The 13,979-nt window shown below is 39.7% G+C and overlaps 1 protein-coding gene across 2 annotated transcripts in view; it reads right to left on the bottom strand.

Annotated features, from left to right (window-relative positions):
• Nucleotides 1-1,189: 1,189 nt before the first annotated feature.
• Nucleotides 1,190-13,979, bottom strand: part of LOC589551 (nuclear transcription factor Y subunit gamma) — a 12,870-nt gene continuing 80 nt past the window's right edge. Inside the window, exons 1-10 of one of the 2 annotated variants that reach the window (XM_030983056.1) lie at nt 13,931-13,979; nt 12,107-12,218; nt 10,194-10,268; nt 9,170-9,283; nt 7,701-7,796; nt 6,522-6,725; nt 3,938-4,012; nt 2,693-2,818; nt 2,355-2,459; nt 1,190-1,876 (exon numbers count right to left, since the gene is read on the bottom strand). The exon at nt 13,931-13,979 is cut by the window's right edge and continues 80 nt beyond it. In XM_030983056.1, coding sequence (XP_030838916.1) covers nt 1,763-1,876; nt 2,355-2,459; nt 2,693-2,818; nt 3,938-4,012; nt 6,522-6,725; nt 7,701-7,796; nt 9,170-9,283; nt 10,194-10,268; nt 12,107-12,211 — 1,014 coding nt within the window. In that variant the 5' untranslated portion in view covers nt 12,212-12,218; nt 13,931-13,979 and the 3' untranslated portion in view covers nt 1,190-1,762. The remainder of the gene's footprint in view (nt 1,877-2,354; nt 2,460-2,692; nt 2,819-3,937; nt 4,013-6,521; nt 6,726-7,700; nt 7,797-9,169; nt 9,284-10,193; nt 10,269-12,106; nt 12,219-13,930) is intronic. The other variant, XM_030983057.1, reaches the window with a different exon arrangement.

Below are 13,979 nucleotides of genomic sequence, written 5' to 3'. Positions count from 1 at the left end.
TGAGTTCACAATTGAAAAGTTTTATTCCAAAAGGAGCTAAATCCAATTTTGAGGAAAATTTAGTAATTGATATCAGAACATTGTTCCCTTTTAACAAAAAGATTTACCAGAAATTTGGAAACAATTATGAAAAATGCACCTTCTAATATCACTTTTCCATAGATGCCTGTACAACATCTGGTAAACAATTTTTTTTTTCTCCGAAGTTAAAAAAAGGGATTTAGCTCCTTTCGGAATTAAAATCTTCAATAATTGTCTTTGAGGCATACAAATTATGAACTCTCTCTAGCTATTGCCCTTAAAGACCTTGAAGAACAACAAGCATTTAATAGTTTAAAGTCAAACCTCAGGGATACCAGTTAAAATTGGTCAGAGGGCCTGAAAATCACCTAGAATGAGCTATTTTGTACACAAAAAAAGCCTAAACTATGGTCTGAAAATGACTCGCCAGGGCCTGAATTCATCCCTGCAAACCTGCAAGATGCATTAATGAAATTTAATTTGTAATATCTGCCCATGGAACTGATTAGGATAAAGGTAAACTTGTCAACTGGCAATGACAGAGAACCAAAAAAGCCTTTGACATTTTATCAACACTTCATTTTTAAATTATTTTAAAAATGTGGACAGAATGTAAAATATTTGGCACATTGATTCCATAATACTTCAGGAAGAATGCTATGACATATCCACTAAAGTTATTCTCATCTGCATTAATTTTGTAGTTAACCTTTATTTTATTTTCAAGCAGTACAAACTTTTAACATTTACTTACCAAGTACAAACTACATGTACTATTTTTTCACAAGAGCTATCTTGAGATTTTTTGTAGAAAAAGTAGTTTTTATACACAGCAGTCCTCACTTTGCTATTTTGTTTTCATCTCATGAATTTTTGATCTAATGATTATTCATTTTCTCTGGGTAGCAACATCTAAGCTAGGACAGCATATCCCATAACCAAACTGCAACTGTAATCTCTATTTCAGTTTCATGTCATTAATGTCTTAACACAGTAATTTTTAAAAATATAATAAAAACTGTTACATTTGTGTAAAATTAATGTATTTAAGTGTTTTACATTAAACCACCATCGTGTCAGTCCTAGCATTCAATTGCTATCGAGCCAGCCATCTATACACAGAGTGTGGTCAACTTGGTTTCACTGGGTCACAACATGGCGTATATTCTTTTGTTTTGTGCTTTCCCAACAAAGCAGTTGTCGCCATATTGGTTCCAACTCGAACCTGGTTTGCCAAACTCTGTGTATAGATGGCTCTGTATTGAATACAGTGCTCCCTCTCCAGTCCACTAGGAGACATTGCAGTCAGTCTCCTTGTACCTGTGTTCACATGCTATTTATGCACAGATAATGACAGCATCCGACTGGGTATGTACTTATAATAGATACCCCAAGGCATCCGAGTACAGGACCCGTTTCACAAAGCCTTTTTTCAATGACAAATATCAGTGACAAATCTGCTGATAACCAATCAGAAGCAAGGATTTTAGTAGCTTATAACAACAACAACTGTCATTTGTCACTGATGACAAGTTTTGTGTCCCAGGTGTCCCAGGCTAAGTGTCCATTCACTGTTGCTCCGAGCTGGTTGCTACCGCTTCAGGCACCGCTGGCAGGACATCTGAAGAGATCCTAGCACCACATTGCCTGTAATTCTCATCACAAGCAATACTCATTCGTGTCTCTCTTCCCTAACGCATAACTCAGTTCATTTACATGGTGTCCAAGGCTCAGTGTTCATTCACTGTTGCTCTGAGCTGGTTGCCACCGCTTCAGGCATGGCTTGTTGAAGGAACACCTGCTGTCCCAATCCTCCTGCCTGGGTCTGGCCAGGAACCTGCTGGATCTGGAAGATCTGTGGGGAAAAAGAGTCAATCAGTGCCAGTGTCAGAAATATTAAGCAGAATCTCTAGCAGTAATCTGAAATTACTACATACATCAAAGCAAATGTATCTGATATCGTCAAGCAGACAGAACACAATCAAAACAAATATTGTAGGAGTTCATATAAGTCTGCCATCATTAACTTGACAATTTTGTTTGTTGGTCGTTTGCTTTCTACTTGTTCTCGGCCCTCTCCCTCTTATGACCCATTTTCACTCTCAATCACTCCAAATGTATTTTCCTCTCCTCTTTCTCTTCTCCCTTCAGCTCTACCCTCATCATGCCCTCCGCCCTCACCCCTTCCCTTTCCACCTTCACCCTCCCCTTCCCCTACCCTCTCTCTCTCTCTCTATCTACATATATATATATATATATATCTCTCTCTCTCTCTCTATCTCTCTCTCTCTCTCTCTCTCTCTCCATCTGGTATATAAAACCCTATGACTAACCTGTCCTCCAGATAGTTGAGTGATGAATTCTTGTCCAGCCGTTGGTTGTTGAGTCCCGGTGCTGCCCTGTCTTACGTACTGTATCTGGTTACCACCGAACTGAATCTGAACAACCAAAGAAAAGGTGTAATGTTACCCATGTTTAAAGTCACTAAAAGCTCACAGCATTCTCCCTCTTTGAGTTGATATTTTTCAGTTTTGAATGCTATGATACATTTTTTCTCTCTAAAAAACAGTGGAAAAGAAAATCAGACCGTAGATTTCAAGATTTCCAGGTCAGTTGCAAAGGGCAATACAACATCTTTTTTACAATTTTTTTTAGGCCTAATGGTATTTACCTGTTGGTTATCTCCACTAGCATTGGCTACGACCTGTTGTAGATTGGTACCTGCCGGAAGCTGAATGGGGATGACCTGTCCTTGTGCGTTGATCAGGGTTGTCTGTCCATCAGTTCCAGTCTGGATCTAAACACAGAGAAATCTCAGTTAAAGGTATACCGGTAGACCAGTTTTGGAAGCGCCCCCTCTCAAAAAATGAAATGGAAGCTCTTATTAACAATCATGTGAAAGAATATGTTTGAACTAATACCTAATGATACTAATTTTGCCTGGAAACCGCCTACTAATTGATATATTTGGTAAATTATTATATCTATCCGGACTGGATAGATATCGCAGAGTCCCATATACATCTTCATTTTGATGATTCCAGAATCTTGCAGTACACACCAATACTTATATGCTAGATGATCAACCTTTGCTGATCAATTCCACAACGTTTCTTTCACAATCCAATCGCATGACCAGAACTGGTCTATACCTTTAACTTGACTTACCAAGTTAAATCTATTTTATCTATACAGACCAAACAAAAAACTATTCCATTAAAGACCCTGTTGGAAGTGAAAAATGAAAAGAATGAATTATATATCAAAGAAAAACTATTAGCCATAGATTACAATAATATCAAAGTTATGCTATTTATCATTAGAGTCTGTCAGAGGAGTAACAGCTCTCTAAAAACTTGAAATCTAAAGCTTTGAAAATCCGAAGTTGTTGACTTTAAAACTAGCTATCGACTTGATGATTTCACTTATGAGGAGTACGCATATTCAAAAAAAAAATGTGCCTATTTCTATCAAAAATGATATAATGTCCCACCCTAGAAAAAATCATGGGGGGGGGGGGGACATCTCCCCATTATTTTTCCTAGGGGGGGGGGGGGGGGACATCATATCATTCTTGATAGAAATAGGCAGATTTTTTTTTGGAATATGCGTACTCCTCATAAGTGAAAGCATCAAGTCAATGAGTGAAAAAGAGGCAATTTAATCAGACTTTCTGAACTGAGGGTATGATGAAATTAATGGGGGATATCCTCTTTAAAAACCTACAAAGACTTTACAGGTGGCATTTTATATGTACAATACATGGCAATACCCTAAACTGAAATGGTTAATAAAACGGCATCTCCTCTGTTGGGTGGAAGGCGCAGGGCCTAGCCAGCGTGATGTCACCATTGGCTAGCTTCCGTGTGGGTGAGGCCGATGGGATATGTACCGGGCGTGGTCCCTGTGAACTTACCTGCTGCAGAGACTGAAGCAGTTGCTGCTGCTGGGTACTTCCGGTCCCAGCTTGGTTACCACCGACGGTGATAAACTGTAGTAGTAATGGGTTCAGAGGAGCATGGTAAGGGAATGTAGGGGGCATGGTGGGGTATGGAGGGTGCATGGTGGGGAACAGAGGGTGCATGATGTGGTATGGAGGGTGCAAGGTGGGGTATGGAGGGTGCATGATGGGGTATGATGGGGTATGGAGGGTACATGGTGGGGGTATGGAGGGTGCATGATGGGGTACGGAGGGTGCATGGTGGGGGTACAGAGGGAGCATGGTATGGGGTATAGAGGGTGCATGGTGGAGTATGGAGGGTGCATGGCGGGGTATGGAGGGTGCATGGCGGGGTATGGAGGGTGCATGATGGGGTACAGAGGGTGCATGATGGGGTACGGAGGGTGCATGGTGGGGCAACACAACACAGTAAAGGGGTACAGAAGAAGCATGGTAGGGCCAACACACCACCGCAAACACATGCATGTCGAGGGCCACATGACACAACAAACAAGTAAAGGAGATAGGGAGTGTCCATGGAAGGTGGCCAATTAACCCAGCAAAGGGGTACATGCATGGAGCAGTTGGCACAGCAAATGGGAGAACAGTGGGCCAAGGTGTGAGGAGATGGGGCACATGAAAATGAACAACGCACAGGAGGGTAAGGCGACAGAGGTGAAGCAAGGGGGTAGCGACAGGAAGCACAGAGGTGGGGTGTTAGCATGCATCGTACAGACAGCCATTGATTTATCCATGAGGAAAGCGATAGGAGAAACATAAGACACCATGCAGGAGGCCAAGACAGAATGATTGGGGGAGGGAGCAGGAAGGGGAATCATGCATCTCAATAGGAAGCAAACCAAAGAAGGGGAATCAATGCCATTTTAAGAGTCACAGGAAAATCAGGAAGAGCACAGCCAATGTGATAGATGTCAATAACGAGTTGATTGAATATAATACAGGTATAAGCAGCAGTTGGGAGCAGAAGTAGGGTGTGAGAGGTTTGGAGAGGAAAAATGAAGAAATGAATGAGTCATGAGATTCTGTTGAAATTCCATTTTCAAAGATTCTACTGAATACCATTTCCCCCAAGGAGAACATGCATGGGCTTTATTCAACACTCTGCGATGTAGATTTGAAAGTGGAGTGTGTTACCAGGATCCAAAATGGTGAGGGGAATGAACCTTTAAATACGCAGGTTCCAATGTCTACCTGGGGGGCGTTTCACAAAGATCCCAAATCGAACTTAAAAATTATGGAGAGCCATTTGTAGCCTTAAAAAAAATATATGAGAAAGCGGAAATTCATGTATTTTAGACTCTTTATTAATTCCACATCAAGAACATAAAATCTCCTTGATAAAAGAAAATATAAATGATTTTATGCCTTTTAAAATAACTTGTAAAAAATATTTTCAAAGATGTAATGGCTTTCCATAATTGTTAAGTCCAACTTAGAGATAAGTTCAACTTAAGATCTTTGTGAAACACCCCCCTTAACTACTTGTCTGTGGCAGAGAAACATGCTACCAACTGTCATGCTGCACCATCTTTCATTCATACATTGGACATTTCCTGAAGCAAAATATTCCATTTTCCCCTATTCTTGAAATGGTAATGAGTACACAACAGTTTGAAGAGTTTTGGGCAGATGGAAAAATGGGGAAAAGTATGTCTGTGTGTGATCCTGCAAAAGATAGGAATCTAACGAAAGGAAATGCACTAATTAAGGTTGAACGGGGGGTATTTCACAAATCTCCTAAGTTGGACTTAACAATTATGGAAAGCCGTTAGCATCTTTGAAAATATTTTGTAAAAGTTATTTTAAAAGGCATAAAATGTTGATTCAAATCATTCATATTTTCTATTATCAAGGAGATTTTGTTTTCTTGATGTGGAATTTATGAAAAATCTAAAATACTTGAAATTTTGCTTTTGAATATATTTTATTTTAAGGCTACAAATGGCTCTCCATAATGTTTAAGTCCAACTTAGAGTTAAGTTCTACTTAGGATCTTTGTGAAGATGATGGTGATGAGAGAGTGATCCTGTGTATGTGCTTGAATGTGTACTTGACAAAAGGGTAGAATCTTACAGAGATTAGATCACACAGAGAGGTCTATATTCCACTGCACACGTTAAACCACACGTTGGGTTAAAACTCAGAGCCCATGCAGACATAAGATGGTAAACCGCATCAAAAAATGAAATGGTACTTCCCATTTCTGTACCTGCAACATATGGAACCAGGAACCCTCCCTCTGCAGCTGCCAGGACTTCTTGTGGAATGTGGACCTTACTACATTGTTTTGGTAATTCCAAAAGAACTACAAGAGAGTAGCGCACTTGCCTCTCATCATTCATTCACTGTTTTGCCGCAAAATTTTCTGTTGTGTGTGTTTAGGAGATCTATTGCATTATGTCTGCATAGGAGTTGAGTAAACTCATGTTACGAAAACCAATAACTAAAACCTATTTTCTACTGGAACCGGGATGTTCCTATTTGAAGTCATTGGGAATTATGACATTCAGTAGTCTACGGATTCAGACCTCATACTAACCTGTACTTGTGGCTGAGAGGTCACGATCTGCCCGGCGGCCTGAGCGGTCGGCTGCTGTACAGTGTTAGCACTAGCAGCGGTGACGACAGGGGCGGGGTTCTGGACCTGAAGAGTGCTAGCCGCTTGGTTCTGGCCTTGTTGAGGCACACTGAAGTAATACTGGACCTGATCTGCCGGTATGGCCGTCTGCTGCAGCTGACCATCCTAAATAGATTAATCAATACAATTCACATTAGGGGAAATAGACCTTTCGGGAGGTACGTGTATTAGCTGCGGTGACTAAAGGGGCGGGGTTCTGGACCTGAAGATTACTAGCCGCTTGGTTCTGGCCTTGTTGAGGCACGCTGAAGTAATACTGGACCTGGTCAGCTGGTATGGCCGTCTGCTGCAGCTGACCATCCTAAATAAATCAAACATCCAAGTAAGGAAACTCCCACTGAAGTCAATGTATAGCATGCGCTAGTACACAAACATTCTCCACTGGTAGAAAAGCATTTGATTCTGATGTATAGCGCATAGGTACCTGTATTAGGTTTCATTTAATTTTTAGAAATGTATAAAATTGTGGGTCCTGGAAAAGATTGGAACAGACTCGACCATCAGAAGGGGAAACATGGAAAGAAAACTAAACTATTTTGGGCACATTGTTTGGAGATCTGAAGGTGTTGAGAAGCAAATACTGCAAGGAGCAGTCGAAGGAAAACAGGGTAGAGGTCGTCCACCAATATCTTGGACTGATGATATCAAGAAAGTGTCTGGACAAGCAATGAAAGGTGCAACACAAATGGCAGGTGAAAGAGTTGCATGGCGTGCTCTCGTGAAGACCCCAGCAGCGCTTTACAGCGCCACCTGAAGTTGATGATGATGATGATGATAAAATTATCTCAACATTTTTGATAACTTGCAAACAAGCAATAATTTCAGAGTAATTATGCTAACAAGACAATGTAATAGGATTCATTTTAATGAACAACATTTATCACCAATTAAATGGAATATAATTTAAAAGTATAAATTGCAAAGAAAACTATGAGTCAAATAATGTCAAATGAAATCATACGGCAAAACTTAAACAAAGGGAAACAAAAATCAAGAGAATATAATAACAAAATGTTACAAGATCGAGCACGCAATCTTTATCTCAAAAGATTTTTTTACAACAAGAAGATGTTAACTTACTGATCTTTTTGGTGGTTTAAGTTCATCTCTGGGTACAATGTCAATCAAGAAATCAAACTGATCGTACTTGGTGATTGCCATGGCGATATCATTCCTCTGTGGAAAAAAGTACAAAAAGTTTATTTATATTAATTAAGGCTGCGACGAGTAGTCGAATGCTCGAGTACCCGCACGGTTGACAACTACTCGGGTACGATTTCTTGTACCCGAATATTCGGCCGCAAAAAAAAAAAAATGTCCAGGCCCACGCTTACCCGTGCCAGGGAGAGCAGCATCCGCTGGCATGGTACTGTCGGTAAAAATGTTTCCAAACTCAAGCACTGTCAAACTCACCTTTCAGAAACTGGGACCAAATGTCCAGATTTCTGTTTGGACTTGGAGGAAAATGGATTATTCTGCCATCTTTGGTTTTTAAAACAGCATTGTTTACAGTTATTATTCTTATTAAATCGGCGCCTTCAACTGCAACTCAAAGTAAAGTTGCATGCGTTTTCAGCGAGCTGCGCGAGGGACTTGAGAAACTGCCGAGTGGTATGGTAGTGGCAAAAAAAAAAAAAAGGAAAAAAATCCAAAATTAAAAAATTAAAAAAAAATCAAAAAAAATCAAAAAAATTCAAAAAAATTATAAAAAAACATGGCGTCCGAATACTCGAGTATTCGCCTGTGAGCCTGGGAGTGTACTCGGGTACCTCATTACACTGTTGTGCACAGCCCTAATATTAATCATAAATAATAGTGATGGCTTCTAAAATAGTGCACATGTCCGTCAGGCCTCAACGTTACAACATTATTACCCTGATCATAGCCCAGCAGCCTAATATTACACAAGGTACTTGAAGCAAGGTGTGAGTTATTGCTGGTTATAAGATGATGACGTGGATCCTAATCAAATGATTGGTTGAAAGCGTACACGTGACCAGGCATGTATTTTGCCTAACGCGTAATTTGGATAATGATCGGTCATTATCCAATCATCATAACCGGTCATTAGTAAAATCATGTTATAAAATATCCTTTTATATAACAAATAAAACATAATCTTATAAAACAAAAAATACACATCATTTTGTTCGGGTGTAAGTAAAATTACCCACACTCGGTACCTTCAAAACAGTCCAAACACCCTAGGGCGTGTTAGACTGTTCCAAAGGTACCTTGTGTGGGTAATTCTTACTAATGCCCTCACTGCTGTGTATTATTTGTATAATAAGTTTGATTTTGTTTTCAATTATCACATGTACAATTTGAATACAATCAGTGTGCAACTATCCTATTTTGACTAGACATCACTGTATCAGCTAACAGAGTACAAATTCTGCTACTGCCCTGTGGACTTTCACTATTGCATGACGTCTCTTCAGCGCCAGAAGGCCAGGGCATTAACTCTGTGTTAAATTACATGAGTTGATGCCTTTCTGGCTCCAAACTGACGAAGAATGATCTAAAGAGAAAGATCTAACTTGACAAACCTGAAGTGTTCTCCTCTTATTCTCTTCTGTATGGAGCCATGCTCTGAGGGAGAGTTCTGTGATGAAGATCTCCGCAGCCTTGGCAAATAATACAGGGGCTTCAGCACTTATCATCTATACAAGAAAAAGATATGGGAATACAATTGGTTAATAATGTCTCAGTAAGTTTATCAAAGCCCCCCCTCCCCCCCCCCCCACTCAGTGTTATTTAGGGTACGCATATGCATGTTCCCAGCACCCCCCCCCCCCCCTTTTCAGCATACATTGTAAGTCCGGTGTGTAAAGTCAATACGGATAGATCTTTTTCTTTGTTACGAGCCAGAGATTTTGGGAACACGCATGCGGTCCCATCAGTTCCCGGAGTGGGGGGCCGAGATCATGGCACATTGGACCTCAATCAGATTATGTTTCACATGGGGAAATGTTGTGATTGTGTTGTGGAATTATACATATTTATTTATTTATTTCATTTCTTTATTTCTTTATTTTGTTTTATTTACCCAGGGTAACCCCAATAGTGAGTAAAACAATGTTGCACTTGGGGGGCCCTGCAATAATTGATATAAATGAAACAAAATAGCAATAACAATGATTTCTTGTACAGTTCTCATGTATACTGCGCAGAAGAGCTCATATATTACCCTTTCTTACACTATTCTATACAACAAATGACTGAGGACTAGCAAACAGAGTATGTGAATAAATCCATATCAGGACTTCCACCCCACACCCCGACTACCACCATAAGGACTATCCTCAACCCCTGATAAATACCCAAAATACACCCCCCCCCCCCTTGAGACAAATATCCTGAGACAAAAATAGTTAGAAGGAGGAGTAGTTTGACTAGTTTCGCTGTTAAGGTTCTGTGGTCATGTTTTCCTAGAATCATTTGGATTACATCTATATTATGCATATTTGTTTTTCATTTCTAATTCTATCCCTTTGCGCCTCAGAATCAATTACTAGATCGATGGCGCATAACAATGCTGTATTTATTATCATTATCTCATGCATACTGTACCTTCACATCTTCATCCAGCTTCATAATCTTTTTGATCCTGGCCAGAGGAAGTTCCTGAGCCTTCTTGAAATCACTCTGTGAAAAGGTAATAATATAACATGGATGTAAATACACAAAAATGGTTAGGTGTAACTATTTTAATAGTACTTATCAAAGAAAACAGCAAACAGAAAAAACAGTATTTTCCTCTAGAATCATATCATTACACACAACTTGATGCTGAAAAATCCTAAACTGTTATGTGATCCTTCCTGAACTTCCTGAAATTGAAAATTGCGAAAGTTGCAAAAAATGGGCTTTACTTTGAGGAAAATCCCCTCAAATGAGCCTTAAAAATGGGTAAGGGTTTCGAGGCTTCAGCGGCTAACCAAATCTGAGTACCCAACACTTGTGTGGTGAGGCAGGGCGCGACAAACCCGCTTGCCCGACGTCCCGGGGCAACCAAATTGAGCCGTCGGGCAAGTAAATCAAATTATCACTTGCCCGATTCGGGCAAGTGATACTTTTACAGTAATTTCCTAGTGTCCAAGAACTCTACCATTCACCCGTCAACTTCTTACCCGTCGTCAAAATCCAGAAGCAAAAAAGCGATCGTTCCGATTTCGAAAAAACTTCACAGACAGCTAGCCAGCTCAGCTAGCTCAGCGCGCATGCAACAGTGACACTTCAAGCCATGAATGCCGCTCCGCCTCCACGCACGGCCGGCCGTGAGCTAGCTAGAGACAACTAGCGCGATCGTACCAGCTGCGAGCTTATTCGCGCTCTCTCTCTCTAGCTCTGCAGGTCGCACCGACAGGCCTTTGCTATTCTCTGATTGCCGATTGGTTGAATCACGCCAAATATGACGTCATTATTCTAGGGAAATGAACACGTGCGAATCGGAATGGAATAAACAACAGGGATTTTCTAGTAAGTACAAAAAGTCAAATGTTTGATATTTATTCATAATGACTGTTAATGATTGTGAACATATTATTTAAAACTCGCTGCTCATATAAATCAGATGAATGTTTTTGTCTCGTTTTCAATTTATTACTGCGGTCTCAAGATCCGACCGAGCGAGTCATTTTGATAATAGTATCGAGACCCCCAGAATATAAGCCGTTGTTGTTTTGTTTTCATGGTTTTAGCGACGTTGTTTAGTCTAGTTTTCGCATACTTATCCGAGATTTATCGTAAAATATCTTCAATATTATTATTTAGTAAGAATTTACAAATTTTGGCATGATATTTATAGCAGTGAATGATGAAATAAAAATGTCCGTACTTTATTTAAAATAGTTGATTACCCATTATTTACATGACGTTTCTTGATGGAAGAGTTGACCCAAATTATTAACAGCTGAAAATTAGCCTACGTTTCCAAATGACAGCGGCTTGCACAGACACACATGTGATGTTGCACCATGGTACATGTGGCTACCATTAATGACATGTTTGTATCATATTTTTTACAACAGGGTCATTATGCTTTTTTACATGACTGAATATTAAAAACTTAAACCTGCTTGAACCATTCTACCTTGCCGAGATTCATGTGAATCTGATTATTTATGGAGAATCAATAAAATGCGTTTTTTAAACCTTCAACCATCCTTTGTTGACCATTTTCTTTGACATATTAGGTTATTATTCAGTACAGTTACACTGTACATGTATGTGCATTAATTTGCTATCTAAAACACTAACTTATCATTACGAGATAATAAATGCTTTAACCTCGAGTCCTTTTTCGCTTTAAAGTTTTGGGCAAGTGGAAATATTGTTTGGGCAAGTAAATTGAAAACCCACTTGCCCGACAGGGCAAGTGGTGAAAAAAATTCTTGTAGCACCCTGGGTGAGGCGAATGGTTGTTGTTGCTGCCTTTCTTATAGACACTACATCATAATATTATTATTATGACGGTTACTTACATGTTTCAAGTTACTGATGGTATCCATCTGTCTGTCCCAGTATTGCTCATGGTGTATCTGAGATTCAGTCTGGTTACTGCTTGTCTGACCGTCCGAGGACTCCATTATCTAGCTGTAGGAGGTCAAAGGTGAAAGGTCATAGCTTCTACCCTGAAAGGCTTACAAAGAATCTTAGGGTGCATTCAAGCAATTTTTTGAAGCTAGAATCACAAACATGAATCACAAATCAAAACGCTGTTAAAAACATGATTACTGCGGGAGAGCGTTCAAGCGATTTTTCATCAACGCTGATTCTCGCTCATTTCAAGCCCAGCCACTGCTCATCACAATGTGCAGTTCGACCTAGGAAGTATAGGTTAATTTTGCTGCATAAATCTGAATTTGTTTTAATACGGTCGACTGTCGGCGAAACCGGGAGAAGGTCACGATAACGACGTTATAGAATCATGATTGAGATCTCTGTTCGTTCAAGCAATTTTTAGCGACCATGATTCTGCAGAATCACGATGCAAAACACATCTCTTTTAGCATTTCACGTTTGCGTTTTTTTTTAAATGTTTGTGTTTATGACCGACAAAAAATAGTTTGAACGCAACCCTGTTTTAAACTAAACGTCTTTGAAAACTGTGTTTCTAGGGTGAAAAAGTGTCACTTGAAGGCACCCTAAATTTGTTGGCAATACCCCTCCAGTAATATCAATTAATTTACACTTAGCATCAGTTCTAAATGTTGTTACATTAGTCATTCATAAACAAAGTTAGAATGTTACCATCATGCCAAAATATACACATAGCATCCCCCCCCCCTCACCAACTGAAGTATTCTTGAAAATGCTATTTAAAAATTACATGCCCTAGATCTACAAATATATTCATAAAAAGATAATTGACATTGCTTGAAATTGACCCCTTTTTCTGCGATTTTGGTAACGGTCATGCATGCGGTCCGGAAGTCACATCGAGTGACCCGGCCCACCGCCCTTCCCAAATAAGAGGCTAACGAACGAAAGAGACAGAAATTTTTGGTCTAGACTGTGTCAGACACTGACAGAGTGAACCCAGAAATGCAGAAAAAGCCAGAATAAATATTTTAAAAAATCATATTCAAGATCACAAAAACTCAAATTTTAAAATGCAATTGCAAACTCAAAATATGAATTGCAAACTCACATCTTTAAACATTAACGGTCTCAAATATTTATTAAGATAATGTCTAGATCGATGGTTGAATATTAAAATGCTTTGGAGATTGCTTGGTATCACTATCAGTAACAGTATCACAAAGGAGTCGCTGCAAGTGCAACACAAAACAACCTAGATTAGATAGTTCAGTCCCACATGTACGGTTTGGATGGGATGTCACGGGAATGAACCACAAATTTTCCCTTTTACATCCACTACCGTTTTGTAGTCCCCGATTATCTTTCATTTTGTCCCCCTAATTCTGAGTGCTTAAAATCAATAATGTCATATTCTCAGTCTGTAGAGTGTACATGGCTTATTGGGGGACCCCTCAACACAATCGCCAGGGAACATAACGTGTGATTTGCTCAAAGTTGGCACCTTGGAAAAGACGAAATTTCAATGGCTGCCGGTCTAGCGAGCGAGAGCCAATGACCACATCATTGTCCGCCGTGTACGGGCCCGCCAACCAATCACCGTATGCCAATACACCACACTGACAATAACGAACTACGATTGGGCTACTCACGTAGTCGAAGGAAAAAGTGAGGAAAATACAAAATCAGTCACATATTAAACTACATGTAAATAATCTTTCTCATCTATTGTACGGAAAGTTATAAGGTTATGAGGTTTATCTTACCAAAGTTGAAAATACGAGCAGATAAAGAGCTGTGAGCTGGTAGGCGCAA

This window comes from Strongylocentrotus purpuratus, unplaced genomic scaffold (assembly GCF_000002235.5).
Source record: "Strongylocentrotus purpuratus isolate Spur 01 unplaced genomic scaffold, Spur_5.0 spur5_scaffold_13, whole genome shotgun sequence".
Taxonomy (NCBI): domain Eukaryota; kingdom Metazoa; phylum Echinodermata; class Echinoidea; order Camarodonta; family Strongylocentrotidae; genus Strongylocentrotus; species Strongylocentrotus purpuratus.
The sequence above is the reverse complement of the archived record's forward strand: the minus strand, read 5'-3'. Positions and strand labels throughout refer to the sequence as shown.